This window comes from Corella eumyota, chromosome 6 (genome assembly GCF_963082875.1).
Source record: "Corella eumyota chromosome 6, kaCorEumy4.1, whole genome shotgun sequence".
Taxonomy (NCBI): Eukaryota; Metazoa; Chordata; class Ascidiacea; order Phlebobranchia; family Corellidae; genus Corella; species Corella eumyota.
The window spans coordinates 14129514-14149916 of NC_137495.1; the positions used below are offsets into that span (position 1 = coordinate 14129514).

General features: G+C 32.0%; 2 protein-coding genes across 2 annotated transcripts; both read left to right on the forward strand.

The window, feature by feature from the left end:
• Positions 1–308: 308 nt before the first annotated feature.
• LOC145755917 (uncharacterized) lies at positions 309–2865 on the forward strand. The gene is made up of 5 exons (XM_082572151.1): positions 309–348; positions 1345–1500; positions 2045–2167; positions 2258–2455; positions 2798–2865. Exons 1-5 carry the CDS (start codon positions 309–311, stop codon positions 2863–2865), a joined length of 585 nt encoding a protein of 194 aa, XP_082428277.1.
• Positions 2866–8642: 5777 nt separating this feature from the next.
• On the forward strand, positions 8643–13191 carry LOC145755918 (retinoschisin-like). The gene is made up of 4 exons (XM_082572152.1): positions 8643–9132; positions 11388–11525; positions 11619–11785; positions 13042–13191. The coding sequence occupies exons 1-4, from the start codon at positions 8751–8753 to the stop codon at positions 13189–13191; spliced, it is 837 nt and encodes a 278-aa protein (XP_082428278.1). The 5' UTR covers positions 8643–8750.
• Positions 13192–20403: the final 7212 nt, after the last annotated feature.

The following is a 20403-nucleotide window of genomic DNA, read 5'->3' on the forward strand; positions in this document are numbered from 1 at the left end:
AAATTATGTGACTGACGCCAACATTCTTGGAATGGTGAAAATTTTTTAAATATTTTTTACCGGCAGCATGGTGTAGTAGTCAGAACACTTGGCTTTACTACATGAGAACCTGGGTTCGATCCCAACTGCTGTCATGTTGTAGCACCCCTTTTTTGATCAGTTTATTTTTAGGTTTTTTTATTAAATCAACTCCCAAAAAAACAAAATTGATTTAACTTTTTTTAAATTAATTTTTAACTAATTTTTTGTTAATTTTTTCTTAGAGCTGGCGTTGGTGTTACTTTATAGCTGGAGCTCCAGGCATAATTATGGCGATTATTTTATATTTCTCTGTCAAAGAACCGGAACGTAAAATTATAGAACAAGCTGAAGAGAATAACAAATATGAGATAGACTTTGGTATTTAATACTTTTGATAAAATGTTTAATAAATGAACCCGTTTTCTGTAATTCGATCGATCTCACGACCTAAACATAAAGTAACATTAGTTACCCCGACCCGGTCTCAAATTGACTTTGGAAATTTAGGATATTATTCAATATATTTGTCGGATAATTAATCTGCTGATTAAGTGTTGGCTTAGCAGGTGTTCACACCGTTTATAACACCTTACTTAAGGGTGCTACAGCATGAGAGCAGTGGGGATTGAACCCACGACCTTATGTGTGGTGTAGCAACTGTTCTTACCACTACACCATTCTGCCATTTTCATTATAAGAATTATGTTTTTTAATTCTGCCGTAAAATTTCTTATTTTTTTGGAGAAATGTTTAAAAGTTATTTGGTCTATTTTGCAAACTATGTTTTTAACTAAGCTATTTATAAACCTGGCTATAAATTTTATTATTTAGAAAAGCAGTCGGTGTTGAAATCAATTTTGACAACTTTCAAATTATTTATCAAATCTCCAACTATCTTATTGTTACTGGTTGGGGCTTCATTCAGACATTCTGGTGAGTTTTATATTTATGAATAAAATCCTTAGTCGGTGCTTCAACATGCCGGTACTGGGAATCAAACTTTAAACCTCACCCTGCATACTGTAGTGGTCGAATCACTTGGCTTTACTACATGGGGTCTTTGGTTCGATCCCTTCCGCTCTCAAACTGCCACAGGCAATTCGAGTCTGGGTTGGAGTAACTGATGTTACTCTATGTTTAAGTCGCGCATTTGACTTTCCCACATCGAGGATAAAGATATATACAAAAAAAATAATAATATCCCAAACTGCTAAAGGTAACTCGGGACTGGGTCGGGGTAACAAATATTCATCTATGTTCAGGTCATGAAGTCGACCTTCCCACATCGAGAACAAAATCTAAATCAAATTTTAATATTTTCAGCAAGTTTTTGTTGGTCTTACAACAGTCAGTTATATTTTGATCAATATTACCCCGGCACAGAGGTGGGGTTGTGGATGAGTTTAACTTCTATCGTTGGTGGAACGATTGGGATAATCACTGGTGGAATTTTGTCCGATTTACTCGCTTCTAGATACGGTAATCTTTATTTTGATCATATTATTAAAAATCGATTTTACTGAATGGACATTTTTCTAAAATAGTTTTCGAAAATGGCATTATCTGAAAATTTTGACATAAATTGAAGGTTGGCAGCATGGTGTAGTGGTCAAAACCCTTGTCTTTACTACATAAGTTCTGTTGTTCGATCCCCACTGCTTCCATGCTGTAGAGCCCTTAAGTAAGGCGCTATAAACGATATTAACTTCTGCTGAGCCAGCACTTAATCAGCAGCTTAATTATTGAGCAATTATTATATCTCAAACTGCCAACTTGAGACCGGGTCGGGGTAACTGATGTTACTCTATGTTTAGGTTGTGCATTCGACCTTCCCACGTTAAAGATAAATAAGTACAATAAAACAGTTTTATTTTCAGAGAAGGGATAGGATATAAAGTGGTTAATATAAATGTCCCATTATATGTAAATTGGCAGTATTATTAATATAACACAAATTTTGTAGATTTGTATTTAGAAATATTCCATTTTTTTGGGGGTTTAATTTTAAATCAAATTTTTTTAGGTGTACGAACAAGATTGTGGGTTTTGGTCGTTAGTCAAGCAATAGCCTGCCCTCTAGCGGCGGGAACTCTTTACTTTTCTCCGCCTTATGCTTTTATTTCGCTCTTTGGAGCTTATTTATTCGGTAAATAGTTTCATATTTTTTTAAGAGAACAGTTACCCCGACCCAGTTTTGAGATGGCTTTATTGTAATCAAATTTGATTTAAAACACAGCGGAAATGTGGTTCGGAGTTTTGTTCACTGTTTTGGTTGAGTTCTTTCCTGCCCAGTCACGCGCGACAGCGATCGCTATGTTTATTTTTGTGATCAATAATATCGGAGGGAATGCCCCTCTTATAGTACCACCTATGATCAAAGTTTTAGGTTTCAGGGAAGCACTGTACATCGTTTACCCAGGATTTTACTTGGCTAGTAAGTTTTTTTTCTGATAATTGTTTATCCTCGGTGTGGGAAGGTCGACTTTACGACCTAAACATGGAGGTTTATTTGTTACTCTGACCTAGTCTCGAGTTGCCTGTGGCAGTTTGGGATATTATAGATTATAATGCCTGATAATTATGCTGCTGATTAAGTGCTGGCTTAGCAGGAGTTTATAGCACCTTACTTAATAAAGTTACAGCTCAAGAGCAGTGGGAATCGAACCCAGGACCTCATGCAGCAAAGCCAAGTTTTTTAAATAATATTTTAATGGTTTATATAGTTTGATTTTTATTGTTTTGGTTAGTTTTTACGAAAACTTTTTTCTAATTTCAGGTTCTTTTTTCTTTTTGTTGACTCAAAAAAAATTCTCTTCTGCGTGGTTCACCGCACATGAGCATTGAAGCGAATAATTGTGAAGAAAGTGAAGCGATAGTTAATAAAACGAAACTTTAAATTAAATAAAGTTTTTGAATTATGTTAAACATTTATAAATTTAAAAATTTTATCATGACAATATTTTAATTTTATTAAATATTTATTAGTGAATTTTTTTGCCAAAATTTTTTTAAAGTTATTTTTAATATTATACTAGTGAGTTATTTTAGTTCCTAAATTATTTGTTGCCATTCTTGCTGTTTTTATTTTCTAATTTATATTAACTAAACAGAAATTTAAATAATGTTAATTTTACAGTTTTTATTACTTTTAAGATTTTGTATTCCCTTACTTTATAATTACTCCATATTTTATGAGAAATTATTATTGTTTTATATTTCTGAAATATATTTTGTTTTTGTTACTTCTTTTAAAATTTTAGAAAACTATAAAATTGATATCATCTATTTTTTAAGATTATCTTTCGAAAATGCAAATTATTAATAGTGATGTGCCGATCAAAATGGTGATCGTAAATCCCTGATTTTTGAAGGTATTTTGCGATCACCCGATCAAGGTCCAAAATCGGCAGATCGGTAATTACGTCACATTTAATTTTACGTCACAAATAAACACGCACATGCCTTAACCACATAGATTTCCATAAACTTTTACAGCGCTTTATTTCCGCGCTAGTAAAATTGTTTTTAGTTCTTGTAAATTATACTGAATATTACGGTTAAATATTTAAACGGGTGAATAAGTAGAAGTGTTTAACATACAGGGTCAATTTTGTTGATGTATTTAGTGGCGATAAAGTTACCGATTGTTCGGTCACGTTATCGGATCGTGATCTGATCAAAAAAAACTGCGATCGGCACATTACTAATTATTAAAATACTGTAGAAAGTTTTTTTGTTTTTATGCAACTATGCTTTTACAATTATTAAAATATTTAAATGTTAAAGACATGATTTCTATAAATTGATTTTTGGTTGAAAAGGCTGGGTTTGATTCCTACTGCTGGCATTTTGTAGCATTCGTGTAAGACCTGAGGTTCTGGGTTTGATTCCCACTGCTGGCATTTTGTAGCATTCGTGTAAGGCCTAAGATCCTGGTTTTGATTCTCACTGCTGGCATTTTGTAGCATTCGTGTAAAGCCTTAAAGTTAGTAAATAATTATAAACATGTGAACAACATGTTTATTATATTGACTTTAGTTCAAGGTCTGCAAAATGTTGCAATTCAGTAAACACAAAATTACTGAGAATTTCGTAAACATTGCGTAAATATTTTGCAGAATTTTTGTAATCACAGCTCATATTGACCTTATAAAAACATCAAGTTTTATAAATAACTTCCTGTTATTCAGCCATAAATATTTGTCCTAGCTGATACCAACGAGTTTTATTTATCGATATTATAAATGATTAACCAAGTTCAACAACCTTATAGCATATTCGCTTCCAATTTAAATAAATATTCGTCAATAGGTTTTGCGTCATATTTAGCTGACACCACCATGTTGAAAATACTTAATCAGTTTAATGTAAACTACCAAGTTGTTTGGTATGGGATAACTAACTGCTTTAAAATGTAATAAAATTAACTTGAAAATTTCGTTGTTTAAAAGTTGGTTTGGTTTTTAAATTTTTTACATTTTGTTGCTTTTAATTTTAGTTCGATGTCCTAACAACAGGACAATTTTTATTAAATGTTTTTTTGGTTTTTATATAATTTGAAAAAATAATAATTATTGGTAATTATTAAACATTTAGCAGCGTGGTGTAGTTGTAACAACACTTGCTGCACCAACATGATGTCGTGGGTTCAATCCCCACTGCTCTTATGCTGTAGCGCCCTCGAGTAAAGTGCTATAAACGGTATAAACTCCTGCTGAGTCAGCACTTAATCAGCAGCATAATTACCGGGCAATTATAATCTATAATATCCTAAACTGTTAAATGCAACTCGAGACTGGGTAACTCTATGTTAAGTTAGCACAATCGACCTTCCACATCGAAGATAAAGATTTATACAAAAAAAACTTGTGACTAATTCTCCTAAATTTAAAGATTGCCTTTTTCTACCTGTTTCAAACCAGCATTTATAAACGAGTGTTCTTTTGCTGGGATCGCATTTTGATTGCTAGGCTAAGGTATATATAGAATAACTTTACGAAAAAATACCAGAATTTATAAACAAAACTTATTTTTAAACAGTGGGGCTCAGGGTCGTACATTTCGGCCTTACTTTTTTATGAGTTTTTACGACCAGCGAACTAACAAGAAAGGTAACCAGGGCCCAAAGATTTTTTTTAGAACAGCGGGGATTTTGCATTTTAATTACCGCGAAAAATTTTATTTTCGCGTAGTTTTATACAATTTTTTAGACAGTATTTGAAATAAAATAAGCAGTAAATTAATAGTTTTTTTTAAAGAATAATGTGCAAGAACATGTTATCTTTCTTTTCCCGTGTCAATTTATTTTTTAATTTTACAAACTAAAACCTATAAAAAAATAATTTGAAAGCGCGCGCTTTTAGGTGACGCAAGACGATGCATTATGATATCACGTATTTTGCGAAATAGGCCGTATTTCTAAACAATATTTGAAGAAAAAGCATTAATTTATCATTTTTTACACTGGAGAATGTGCATAAATATGTTATTAGTTATTGCCCGTGTTAATGTTTATCAATTTATATATTAAAACACAAAGAATGAAACGTTTAAAGAGTTGCCAGAAGATTTGTCCTGCAAAAAACGGCGGGGAGTCGGCGATGAAATTCCCATGAATAAAGTCAGCGTAAGACCATATTTTACCGATATTTAAAATAAAAATTTTGCATAAAGTACAGTATATATAAAAGTTTTTATTGGTTGTTACGTTAATGACATATGTTGGTTTTTAGAATATTATTTTTTTTTTGAAGATTTTTGTTTCAAAAACCTTTTTAAAACGAATTAAAGACGGCTGCTTCTGGCCTGCAAAATTTTACGACTAATAGCTTTCGGTCTGCAAAATTTTTTATTAAACTGCGGGGAGCCTGCAGCGTTAAGCCCGCGTATATTTTTAACGCAAGAACATATTTTACCGATATTTAAAATAAAATTTGGCGAAAAGTATAATAGTTAAAAAAGTTTTAACCGGTTGTTAAGATAAATATATATGTTAATTTTTTAAATATTTCTTTTTTTAAAATGTGTAAAGAAGAAAACTGTGAGGCAGGCGTTAACACAAAAAACATAGAAAATACAGAATTAATGCGATCCCTTCTAGAAGGCAAACTTTGTCTCAGGTTAAGGTAGCATATGCAGTGCGCACCTGGACACGGCGCACACTCCCGTTCTTGTCTAACTTCTTGATGATCCCTTTAGGCCAGAGTCCTCTTTTTTGCGTTCTCATTAACGGACCACGTCGCCAACCGTGAATTCCTCATCGGCTGAAGCCACTTTTGTCGCAATTATGACGAAGGTCCAAAATACTCCTTTGTCAATCGCTCTCAAAATTGATCAGCAAGAAGTAGAACCTCCAAGATCGTCTGTAACTGTCTTCCTTGACAAACGTGTCTGGAGGCAGGTCGTTGTCCATTGTTCGGCAACATACTTGGCCTCAATGCCAATTCATCCTTGCAGTCGTCGCTGAGTGGCACCAGAGGTCTGCTGTTTAAAATTCGTTCCACCTCAGCCATCAATGGGGGACAAGACATGGATTGTTCCCGAATGCCCATGCCATGATACTTTGTTACAATGAGCTCAGTTACAACCTGGTTAGATGGAAGAATCATCGGATGTTCGGTGATTAAAGGGACGGTTGAATTACGTAGCCTGCCACCAACGTACATATTGCCTTTGATTAAAACCGGGATTCAGTCCTTTCAGCGATAAAACTAAATACAACCATAATCAATATTAAGGTTTAAAACATCTGGGTATACTAATGTTATCTCAATCAACAAAAGTGTTTAGCCAATTATTCCAAGTGTTAATATGTAGTTCTGGAACCAGATCGTAAAAGCACTTCCACGAGGCTGCTAGTAAAGTCCTTGTAATAAAACGTCATTTAAAGAAACAACGCAGTGTTTTGCAACACAATCAAACACTATAATGTACTTAGGGCCCGTACAATGGTGTGGTATATACCACGTTATATCGTTTACACAATTTCTATTAGCCAATACAGTCACATGTCCTTATTTTACATATTCATCGATTTCTTCCCTATATTGCCTAAAAGTTTTAGGGTTAGCAATAAACTTCTTTTTCAAAGATTGCAGCCTTTGAAGTGTCATTTTTCTATTCTTTAAGAGTTATATATATTTCTTTTTTCAGAGTAATCCAATTTCATAGTGTCAGCCATTTCGTGAAACTGTTTTGTTCATAATTTTCAACGTCCTTTTGTCCTTTATTGACATTTCGCTCTTTAGCGCACAATCAAGGTCTTGAAAATTGCTCGACAAAAACATCTGAAATTTTGTTGCATGATGTCGATACTTGTTCAGGCTCATGCATAAAATTAACATTAGTTCGTTGGGAGGGTTTTCTTCGGTTATGGTCTGAGCCAAACAACGTCCAACCCAACGCCGTATGCGGGCCGAAAGGCTGGCACTTTTTGCCGTAACGCCATTCAGAAACCCTGAATGCATCGTGAACATTGTTTCCCAGAAGTAGCTCCACTGATTTTGTTTTAAGTTCAGGAAACTTCAGGTCACGCAGATGCGGATATATGTTTACCACTTTCTTGGTTGTAATGCTGTCACCTATATTGACAATATGATCAAGTACCAAAATCTTTTTGTCAATAAACGATTCGGTTTGACCTCCTTTACACAGAGTGAGTCAACTCGGCTCCCATGACTAGTTACTTAATTTGCTGTATAAAGTTCGGTGTGTTCTTTTGTCTCCTTCTAATTTCTTTGCAAGGCTTGCAGTACAAATACTTGTATTTGAACCGTCATCCAGAAAAGCGTTCACAAAATTACTTTGATTGTTGCCCCACACTTTAACTGGCACAATCTTGAAACGTTTCACATTTTTAACGCTGTTATGGGAAACCTCGTTGCATGCCACAATAGCTGACTCGCTTTACGGCTCTGGTAGCGGGCTTTGTCGTCACTTTAGTAGTTTATGACATCACAATTTAACTATAGCGGGCTTTGTCGTTACTTCGGTAGATTATGACATCACAATTAAACTATAGCGGGCTTTGTCGTCACTTTAGTAGATTATGACATCACAATTAAACTATAGCGGGCTTTGTCGTTACTTTGGTAGATTATGACATTACAATTAAACTATAGCGTGCTTTGTGGTTACTTTAGTAGATTATGACATCACAATTAAACTATAGCGGGCTTTTCGTTACTTTGGTAGATTATGACATCACAATTAAACTATAGCAGGCTTTGTCGTCACTTTAGTAGATTATGACATCACAATTAAATTACCGTTTTAAAAGGTATTTGAATGCGTTACTAGATAAAAATGTTTAAGTTTACAAATATTAACGTTGTTTGGTTATTAAGTTAATTGAGAATTGTCATAAGTAGATAACGTAAAGCTTATGACTGTATGTCTATATATTAGAGAAAAATGAGGCGCATTTACATTTCCATTCAAACAGTCAGAGATTAACACTCAAAGAGTTTAAGTTACTGCCGCTTCAAATCTTAATAGATAACAATTCGAATAACTATTTTAATGCAGCGTTCCTATCATTGTTACGTCATAGTGTCGTCACATCTCCTTAAAATTTTTTTTAAATAACAGCCGATTTAAAATTAAACAAGATATAATTTTTGGTGTGTTTTGGTACCTGCGTGTTTTGATACAAAATCTCGGAACAGAGGAATGTTATTTTCAATTATTAGTGATAAATAATAATAACAAAATTATAACTAGCTTGTTAAATGAGTTTAGAACAAAACAATTGTAACTTAAAACTTACCGAAATGAGTTTGAAAATATTTATGTTTTTGTGCTTCTGGTTATGCTTAGCTGCATCCCAAAACAACCAAGTTTGTTTTAGTGCAAGCCCCGCTGCATCTGCTCATGAACCTTCTGAAACTAAACAAGGTAGACCAGGAAAGCTTGGCCCAGCTGGGGAGAAAGGTGAAAAAGGTTCAAGGGGTGAAATTGGGGCAATTGGGGGTCCTGGCGTTAGAGGTGAACAAGGTTTGATGGGTGAAATAGGCCCCATAGGTCCCAAGGGGTCAGTTGGGGTTACTGGCGAGTGTTCTTGCGATGGGGAGGTCGTGTCGGAGATAGAAAAAATTCTCCCCCAAATAAAAGGTATTTTGGTTACTTTACATTTGTTAAATAATGATAATATCATCGGCTTACTGTTAGAACCTCAAAACTAAAATAAAAACAATTTTAAGAAAATTAATTAACGTTTTAAACCTTGCAAGTATATTTTGTATGATTTATTAACATTGTTCCTTATATAAACAAGTATACTTAATACAGTGGCATTTTTAAAGTGCTAAAACTTACCTGTAAAATTAATTTTATCATAGATAATTAGTTATTGTAGGGAATTGGGTCAGGGTGACAGAAAGGTCCAGTAATGTATTAAAATACTTAAATATATTCCTAGGTAAAACCTTATTCAAATAGAATTCTGGCTAACATACTTTATTGGTAACAATATATATACAAAAATGGGGCGATAATATTACAATATTACATTACGCTAAATCATTTCTAAACTAACATCATTATCATATAAAATACACTAACTCCTTTCTCCACAATCACAATTATCAAAAATACAACACACTCACAACTTCGCCTTCCACGTAAAACGACACCTTAATCAAATGGTACATAATAGACACAAACTAAATTATTCTGCGATGCGAAAATAAATAATATACTGGGTTAAATAATACAAAACTACATTACATGGATGTACGTTTCACTGTCATTAAAATGGATGGTAATTCTATATCAAATTAATTAATAATCACAAGATTCGGGAAAAAATATATTCAGCAAAAATCTAACGCATACATAAAAAGAACTATGTCACTATTGATAATGTTTTTTAAAGGTTTTTACTATATAGTAAAAACTAAACAACAACAGAAAATGTTATTGAGATATAACCTAAATCCAAAATTGGGGCGTTGATATGTACATAGATAGCGTCTATACAATGTTTGACTATTTCAATATAATGACGAAATATATTTGGTTATTCTAATTACCTTATGGGTAATTAGATCTGTCCTTGAATAAAAAGGTATTTCTTAGTTTTCATACCCTTTTCTATAACCAATACATATAAATATTGTTTCTCTGTAATTCTCTTATTGTTAATAAATTTGTACGGCTTTTAACCGCATAGGATGGCAGCGAGTTTGCACAGTTATTTGGGTTCACAGAACAAAAGTTATTATTTTGCCTGAGAAGGGGTTCTTACGTATTCTTTTTTGGGGGACGCAGAATTTTTTATTTTTTAGGATTCCGCCTCTCCTTTCTTCACTTTCTTTCATTCTTCGGTTCCTTCATTCTCCGGTTCTTTCATTTTCCGGTTCCTTCATTTTCCTGTTTCTTCATTTTCCGTTCCTTCATTCTCCGGTTCCTTTATTTTCCGGTTCCTTCATTTTCTGTTTTTTCATTCTCCGGTCCCTTCATTTTCCGTTCCTTCATTTTCCGGTTCCTTCATTTTCCGGTTTCTTCATTTTCCGTTCCTTCATTCTCCGGTTCCTTTATTTTCCGGTTCCTTCATTTTCTGTTTTTTCATTCTCCGGTCCCTTCATTTTCCGTTCCTTCATTTTCCGGTTCCTTCATTTTCCGGTTTCTTCATTTTCCGTTCCTTCATTCTCCGGTTCTTTCATTTTCCGGTTCCTTCATTTTCCTGTTTCTTCATTTTCCGTTCTTTCATTCTACGGTCCTTTCATTTTCCGTTCTTTCATTTTCCAGTTCCTTCATTTTCCGTTCCTTCATTTTCAGTTGACCCCTTTTTTGTACTTCATAATGGGTTGGTTCTGGTTGATAGTGTTGATAAAGTTTGTAAATATTTTTGTTTTTGATACCCCCAGTTTCACGGCGAAAATTACATCACGGCTGTCAATGCAGGTGATTTTTGCCGTTCTTTGTGAACCAGCACCACAGCTGTTTTGAGGCTAGGAAAGCATTTGCAGCGTAACTGATTGCGATGCTAAGTGCTTTTCCTACATTATTATATTAACACCCGATATTTAGTTATTATGTCAGTTTTAATTTAACAACATTTGTATGTTAACAAAACTTTAACCACTCGATCTTTTTACTTAAAATACACGGTTATTTAAAGTCCAAAAATCAAATGATAAATTAATAAAAAGTTATTTTTTAATTACAAATAAAATCATTTTTTAAATGCCGCTAAATTTATATTTGTTGTCAAATTTTGAGTTACGAGGTTCTAACAGTAAGCAGACAATATAACAATTTATAAACATTTTGTAATATTTAATTTTACAATTTAAATATTTAAGAGTTAAGCTAAATCATGCCAACTTATAAGATTAATTCTAAATAAACATAAATATTTATAGTTAGTGTATGTGGACTTGGGTTAAAAGATGGAAGAATAGCGGATAGTGACATCACAGTTAGTTCTTATTATAGCAACAGCTACTTACCACATACAGCAAGGTTGGATGCTAATACCTATGGTTGGTTACCTAAACAATGTGAGTTGTTGGAATTATTTTCTATCTTATAATAAAGTTTCACAACTTTTGTAATTAGTGGAAAATAAACATTAACATTGTTTTAATTAATAGACAGGGTTGGGGAATGGATCCAAATTGACCTCAAGATATCAACTCGAGTGACAGGAGTTGTGACACAAGGAAATTACCATAATCATTATTGGGTCACCAGCTTTAAGATATCTTATGGGTCCAGTACATCAGATATGCAGTTCATCCAAAATAATGGAAATGATCTGGTAAGCTTAAATTTAAAACGAAAATTTATTTTGTTTAACTTATTAAAGTTTAGAAACAGTTTTTAATTAATTGGTGTTAATTAATTTAAAAAAACTTATTTTATTAAAAATGTTTTATTTAAAATCACCAAAACTTGTTTTTAAAAGTTTTGTGTTGTATACAAGCTAGATAATAATAACCAAGCAAACCATTGTTTAAACAATCCCTATTCTAATTGTTTTGTGATGTCATAGCTTGTTACAAAACTTAATTATTCGTCGTTTGTAACAATAAAAGGTCTGCGACAGTTTTAAATTTTTTATTAATCTAAAAGTAAAAGTTTTGTAATTTAAAAAAATTGACGTTGTAAAAATCCCGCGAACCGGTGTGAAAATAATTATGTGGGTTTTTCTTATGTTTGTACTCGGTCTTCAGTCGTTGTTTGACTGGAAAAACGTTTTTTTATTAAAACATGTCCAATATAGCAATATTGATGTTTTTTAAACTCTACAGGTTCTAAGGCTAAACTGGATCACAATTTTTTACCGATTTTGTATTTCAGTTTTATTATTTTCCAGTGCTGACTTTCTTTTACATTTTCAGCCCCAAATGGGGTTTACTACTTGTTGAAAGACGTTTTTATGTTTTTCCAAGTAGTAAATAAGTTGTGAGTTTATAATTTAACGCAAGTTATAATCTACTGTTTTCTTAAGACCGAACGTAGCTATTTTGGTCCTAGCGTACGAAGTAGCTTGGAAAGCAGTTTATAGTACCTAACTTACTTAAAAACAGCATTCTTTTTAGCCTTAGTGTTAATTAAAAACATTTTTTTTAAGTGCATGCTACATTTGATTTTGTGGTTGTGATTTTTGTCCATAAAACTGTTTTTTGCAAGACATGGAACCTATTTATATCACGTTGCTATGGACGCTGTTCTAGCTCCCTAAAAACAGTGTCAACACGAATTCTTAAATTATGCACAACTTTAATATAAAGTCGATAACTTAAATTTAAGCATCGTCGTAACATTTTTTTATTTAAAATAGCAAAAATCTGTAACTTTTGGGCAGGAAATAAGCTATTTAGATTGTAATCAGGGGCTGGCAAACACGTCACAATGCCCTTTATAAACATTTTAATTTTGCATGTTGCAGTCCCTTTAAGTTAAATGTGAAGCGATGAACAACGCGCGATTAAAAAAGTTATAAAATTTAAATAATTAATATCTTAAACCTGAATATTATTACGTTAAATAATATATTAAATCTTTTTAAAGGTCTTTGTTGGTAATGAAGATAGAAATGGTTACAAGTTGAACAACTTTCCTCACCCTATAAGTGCCCGCTATGTTCGATTGTATCCACAAACCTGGTATAGTGGTCCCGTTCATGGTCCCCATCTTCGCATGGAGCTTTTATCTTGCTAGTAATCACATATTTTTTTCGGTTAATTATTTTAATTCCTAGTTGTTAATTAAAATTCTTTAGTTATGTAATATATTAAAACTTTTAAAGTAATTAATTTTATAATTTGAACAAATAATCCGTGTTATATTAATTAAATCTTACAAAAACAAAATTCTGTAAATGTACTAAAATGTTAAGGCTGTAATAGTTGGGTTTATTAAATGTGTGAATAAACATAATGTAACAAAGTCTATAGTAGTAATATTTAAATTTCCTATTTTCAAGTGAACAGTTACTGCGATGTCAAATCGTAGGTCTAATATTTGGTAAAGACTGTAATCAAAGATAGTGAAAGTAAAGCAATGTGTAATAAATGTAAATTAGTTATTTTAAGTGGCAGGCAACAAAAGAAGTTATAATACTAAAAATGTGCAGCCATTTTCATTGACGAAAGGTTTTAAATGACGAAGGTTTTAGAGATCTTATGAAAGTTCTAGAGCCCAGGTTTAAAATACCATCCCGCACAATACTACCTGCTCTTTAAACAGAGGTGTGGGAAGGATTAGAAGGTGAGATTGAACAAAAAATCTCTCTTGCCAAAGCTTTAATTTAGACTTTTACAAAGGACCACAAATAGCTTCATTTTAGGCTTAACCTAGGCTCAAGATTTCGATGTTTAACTAACAGTTAGGGAAGATTAAATGGGAGACCTCCCAGCGACAATGGGAGGCCAACCACTTCTCCGTACGTGGATATTCGTTGGTTTTATAAGCGCGTCTGATTAGCTTGTAGTGCCTTTAGGCCGATGGCTTTGATCGACTGTTCGCTTTTTTGAATATCGGATCACCTACGCTATGGCAGGAACTGTTTTCCCCTAAATTGGCACAGTTTTAAAGCTTCGAGGTCAAAAATGTCTAATATAATATGGCTAAATATTGCTTTTTATGTTAAGTTTGTTTTCTGCAAAAAAATTTAAAAAAAAAGTACAACAAACGGGTCAGAGAGGACAAAATAAGGTCATTTTCCTATGTCTGCCAGCATATGATCTTACGACGATGACGTCGTGCATAACGTAACTCGCGAGCGTTGGGACTTTCCCTATTTACAATATTTACCTTCAAATTCCGATATCTCAAAAACTACTTGACCAATTTTTAAAATAATGGTATCCTCGTGCAAGTTGGAAAATTCCAACATAATTAAAAAAGAAACTCTACGACCGAACCATCTCTTTAAAAATCAGTTTAATTATTGTGCAAATATAATCAATAATATTCTAACATGCTAAAAGCAACTCAAGACTGGGTCGGGCTAACAATTGTTGCTTTATATTTAGGTCTTGAAGGCGACTTTCTTCCAATGAGTATTTAAAAAGTGGTGACATTTTTCGTACGCCGCATATGAGTAACTACTTCAACTTTTTGTTGACATCGTGTTGAGGAAATGTGATTTTGTAAACAGACCAAAAACAGATGTTTTTAGATTAATTGAGCAAATTATAAAGTAAAAATAAAGAAATGTTAAGATATATTTAAGTTAAAAAAATCAGAAAAGTTATGGTCTGGCAATATTTGCCAAAATTGTTTGCGTTAGCTGATATATTCTGGACAAAATTTTAAGTAAATTTTAGGCATAAATTAAATCTTTTTTGCTGAATAATGTTTTTATTATTTTATTAAAATTTAAACAAATAACGAACAATTTTTGGATCTCTATTACTTTCACACTCCCGAATTTAACAGGGCGTTATAACCTAAGTATGACAATTGTTCAACCAGACATTAAAAATTAGGGATGTACTAAAACCAGACACCCGACACTTTTTCAGACACCTTTTCAGACACCTCTAAAATTCACTTTATCGTTGTTATTTTTTAATAAAAATGATTTTTCCGACTTTAGGACTATTGTTCCAGCTTGCCTCAACAATTTTTTTTTTGTTTTAACGTGTTGAAATTTGTGGCAAATTTTTTTAAATTTAGGGGTGCCGGAATTTGCGGTAATTTTACCCTCATTAGACACCTCCAAAAACCAATTAAACAATTATAAATTTTAATAAAAACTGCCTTAACAACATAAGAACGCTTAAACTAACTTGCCCAAGTCGTTTTTATTAAAAAATAATGGTTATAAAATGGTTTTTAAAGGTGTCTGAAATTGGCAATAACGACCATACTTAAAATTTCTTCATCCTCAGACACCTCCAAAAACCAATTAAACAGTTATAAATTTTAATAAAAACTGCCTTAACAACATAAGAACGCTTAAACTAACTTGCCCCGGTCATTTTTATTAAAAAATAATGGTTATAAAATGGTTTTTAAAGGTGTCTGAAATTGGCAATAACGACCATACTTAAAATTTCTTCATCCTCAGACACCTCCAAAAACCAATTAAACAGTTATAAATTTTAATGAAAACTGCCTTAACAACATAAAAACGCTTAAACTAACTTGCCCAAGTCGTTTTTAAAAAAAAATAATGGTTATAAAATGGTTTTTAAAGGTGTCTGAAATTGGCAATAACGACCATACTTAAAATTTCTTCATCCTCAGACACCTCCAAAAACCAATTAAACAGTTATAAATTTTAATGAAAACTGCCTTAACAACATAAAAACGCTTAAACTAACTTGCCCAAGTCGTTTTTAAAAAAAAATAATGGTTATAAAATGGTTTTTAAAGGTGTCTGAAATTGGCAATAACGACCATAGTTGAAATTTCTTTATTACTAGACACCTCGAAAAACCAATTAAATAAACAAATATTTTAATACAAACTGCCGAACAACATCCTATTTGTATTAACCATATTATAAAAGTTATGGTTTAGCTCATTAGACCATTTTTAAAATAAAAAAAATTAAAATATGTTATTCTGTTTCAGATATTTTAATAATTGCACAGTATTAATTTAAAAATGGCTTATGAAAATAAACAATACAGTCTTTCAATAAAAAAAGTTATTGGAATTTTAAAAGACTGCTCAAATGAGAAAATTAAGGACCATTTTTTAATTAAAAATTCCCCTATAAATCCATGTAATGGAGAGTTATATTTGTTTAAATGTGACGAAGAAAGCGTTAGAGATTATCTTTGTGATTCTCTCAACTGGTTAAACGGTGGAAAGCGCATTGTTGGTACCCCAGGTGTCATAAAAAAAAGATGGTATTTAAAAAATCCCCTGGAAAAAAATAAACATTTAGACTTTAAAAAATTTTTGTACACATTATCGAAAACGAAAACAGATAAAAATTATTATTTATTACATTATGTTGGTGATATGTCAGAATATTTTCCATCCTCACATGGTAATAGCAAAAATCCAAACAAGATTTTTGTTACAACACAAAAAAATGTTTTAAACGATATAAGTATTCAATTAGAAAATAACAAATCTCCGTTTCAAACATATGCCAAAATGACAGCGAAAAAGCAACATGATGAAGGTGAAGATAGGATGTCTGTCGATCGACCGCGAGATTTAAAGCAGGTTCACAACATTGCACATAAGGAAAAAAAGGATTTTCAAATGTGCACTGATGAAATATTTTCTACCAAAGAACTGACTATAGTGTTACCAAATTTTGTTCAAAAATTATGTATAGTGCCTAGTGTGTATGCCATTCTTGTGAATGAAGAGACGATTAAAATCGCTATAAAAGAACTAACCAAGTTTCGCAAAAATAAAGCAATACCTCAGTGTTTTGGATACGACACAACATTCGAAATGGGGGACTTTTATGTGTCATTTTTAACGATGCGCAAAACGGATATAGATGGAAATCCAATGTTTCCCATCGGCGCGATGATTCATGAAAAAAAAGATCAACAATATCACGAAGAACTTTTTAAAATAATTAGCAAACAACTAAAATTACACGAATTGGACAATATTCCAGTGACGGCTGATAGGGAAAAAGCGATAATGAACGCAGTTAATAAAACCACTGGACTAAAATTAGTTTGTTGCGCTAATCATATATTGAGAGATGTTGAATTCTGGTTAAAAAAACAAAATGGAAAATTTTCGGACATAAAAGTTTACAAAGACGAAATTGAACAACTAATATTTTCAACTTCATATGATAACTTTAATAAATTGTATTTTGAATTAAAAACAAAATGGTCACCAACATTTGTAAATTATTTTGAAAAAAATCTGCAACAAGATATACTAGCTTATTCAGTATTTTTTTACACCAAACAGTTTACAATTTTTAATGGAAAAACTGTAACCAACAACATGAGCGAGTCATTCAATAGGGTACTGAAGGACATTTGTGGCAACAAAGAAAATAGATTGGACTACACAATTATATTGTTTTTTAAATTATTTCAGAATTTTGCATATGACCTTTTTCGTGCAGAAAAAGGATTTGGCAGGTTTGGTTTACTTTGTCCTCTGAAGAAACAATTTCTGCCGGCGAAGATTCTAAAGATAGTATTCCTAAATTGGTTTATTTAAACAAAATAAAAGAAGAAATTTTAAAACAAAAAAATTTGGCTTCTGGTTCTAAAACTAAAAAGTTCCCTGAAAAAACTTTTTATACTGAAGTTGTTGAAATGTGCCTTATGTCTAGTGGCGTATCTTTGGATAGAGACACTGGCACTTTTGTTGTGATAAATCCATTTACTGATGCCCGACATGCCGTTACATTATTTCCACCTATTTGTAGTTGTTCAAGTATTACTGCAAAATGCTGGCATGTACTTGCGGTCCATAAACGACTGCAAACCAACCAAAAAAATCTCAAGAATCGCAGTTATACACTCACGGCGTTAAACAAAAGGCAAAGGGGAAAAGATGGTAAGTCAGGCAAAAAAAAGGTTAGACAAAGAGACTACGATTACGACGTAATTCCTGCTCCCAACAGTGCAGAAATGAACATCGACCTGGATGTGCTCCTAGGTCAAGAGACAGAAGATAAAAAATATATGTGTAAAGGTAGCGACGAAGAGCATGGTGATGAGTTAACTAGCCTAGGTCTAATAGAAAGTAATATTACAATAGAAGAAATTGTCAAAAAGGGTAATAAACCCAAAGACATAATAGAAAAAAAGGAAAATTTAAAAAAAAGTAAGCACATTGAAGTTAAAGCAAACGCAAAAGAGATTGGCAAAAAAAATATTAAATCTGTAGTTGAAATCATGCCGAAAAATATTGGCAGAGAAGATAAGAATTCCGAAAGTAAATTATATACTAAAGAAAAAGGTAAGACAGAAAATATGCCCAAAATTAAAAAAAATAAAAATGAAAGTGGGGAAAACTACAAAACACCTGATGGTGAAATGGAGAAAAATCAAACGTCTTTTGGAAACGCCCCCTGGGAAAAGGAGAATCTTTTGGTAACAACAGATCAAAAAAAAAGTTGTTCAATTGCAATGGAATGTTTAATTGGGAAAAAAAAATGGTTGGATGACATATGCATTGAAAAGTGCATTAACGGAGTCATAAGTTATCTTGACCTAAAAAATGAAGCTTTCCAATTTTCTTCTTTAGTATTTGAAAATCAAAAAAATAACAATAATGTGGAGTTGGTCTCAAACTATATTAGTTCACTCAGAGCTTTGGACTTTAATGTAATTGTTTTTCCTAATAACCTTAATAATATTCACTGGCAATTAATTATCTGTAATATTTCTCAAAAAAATATATGGATTTTTGATTCTATGGTCTGTCAATTGCATGGAGCATGCCTGCAGAAATCAGCCAAGTGTTGTCTTAAAATTTTATCCTTTATGTATGCTGTAATTGACATACCATTTAATAACTTGGAATGGACAGTCTCTTTGATGAACAATTGCCCACAACAAAATAATTGTGATGACTGTGGGGTTTACACAATCATAAACACGTATTACGTGCTATCTGGTCAGGTTCCAAATGCATTTAATGTCGATTTAGCAAGAAAATGGCTTGCTGCACTATTTATAAAACAAAATAGATTGAGAGATTTTTCAAAGCGAATTTCGGCCAACGAAAGAAAATCAGCACTACAAAAAGTTATTAATCTAAAGCCTACTTCGTTTCAACTTAAAATAGAACGAAAGGAATTTAAATGCTTAGTTCTGAATTCAAATACTAATTGGAACATATGTGAATCAACGTCTTGTCCAGGAAATGGTACATATTTGCCACAAATACAATGTTGTGTTTGTAGGAAGTGGTATCACGTTAAATGTCAAAAGGGGGTTACAAAACTTAGAAGTTGGATATGTGATTTGTGCATGTTAAACTAAATTAAAAAAACAGACACTATAGACACTTAAATATTATTTGTATTAAGTCGTTTTTTCATTAAAAGGGAAATTTAAAAAAAATTTAATGAGCTTTTTACTTGGAACCATTCAAAACCTATAAGTATATTTACCAATTTTTACTTTTAAAAACATTTTAACTATTGTAAAATCCGTTAACCTAAGTTCTTTAAATTTGTTTGCATAATACAATATAAAATTGAGGAATATTGATTTAAATGTTCTTATGTTTTAGGAGTTTTTATTAAAATTTATAACTGTTTAATTGGTTTTTGGAGGTGTCTGAGGATGAAGAAATTTTAAGTATGGTCGTTATTGCCAATTTCAGACACCTTTAAAAACCATTTTATAACCATTATTTTTTAATAAAAACGACTTGGGAAAGTTAGTTTAAGCGTTCTTATGTTGTTAAGGCAGTTTTCATTAAAATTTATAACTGTTTAATTGTTTTTTGGAGGTGTCTGAGGATGAAGAAATTTTAAGTATGGTTGTTATTGCCAATTTCAGACACCTTTAAAAACCATTTTATAACCATTATTTTTTAATAAAAATGACCGGGGCAAGTTTGTTTGAGCGTTCTTATGTTGTTAAGGCAGTTTTTATTAAAATTTATAACTGTTTAATTGGTTTTTGGAGGTGTCTGAGGATGAAGAAATTTTAAGTATGGTCGTTATTGCCAATTTCAGACACCTTTAAAAACCATTTTATAACCATTATTTTTTAATAAAAACGACTTGGGAAAGTTAGTTTAAGCGTTCTTATGTTGTTAAGGCAGTTTTCATTAAAATTTATAACTGTTTAATTGTTTTTTGGAGGTGTCTGAGGATGAAGAAATTTTAAGTATGGTCGTTATTGCCAATTTCAGACACCTTTAAAAACCATTTTATAACCATTATTTTTTAATAAAAATGACCGGGGCAAGTTAGTTTAAGCGTTCTTATGTTGTTAAGGCAGTTTTTATTAAAATTTATAA

Excerpts from the sequence above, each read along its gene's own strand:
- LOC145755917 (XM_082572151.1), top strand. The coding sequence starts at position 309 with ATGGCGATTATTTTATATTTCTCTGTCAAAGAACCGGAAC. Across the intron at positions 1,501-2,044 it reads TTTACTCGCTTCTAGATACG|GTGTACGAACAAGATTGTGG; the intron begins GTAATCTTTATT and ends AAATTTTTTTAG. Across the intron at positions 2,168-2,257 it reads CTTTGGAGCTTATTTATTCG|CGGAAATGTGGTTCGGAGTT; the intron begins GTAAATAGTTTC and ends TTTAAAACACAG.
- LOC145755918 (XM_082572152.1), top strand. The coding sequence starts at position 8,751 with ATGAGTTTAGAACAAAACAATTGTAACTTAAAACTTACCGAAATGAGT. Across the intron at positions 9,133-11,387 it reads AATTCTCCCCCAAATAAAAG|TTAGTGTATGTGGACTTGGG; the intron begins GTATTTTGGTTA and ends AAATATTTATAG. Across the intron at positions 11,786-13,041 it reads AAAATAATGGAAATGATCTG|GTCTTTGTTGGTAATGAAGA; the intron begins GTAAGCTTAAAT and ends ATCTTTTTAAAG.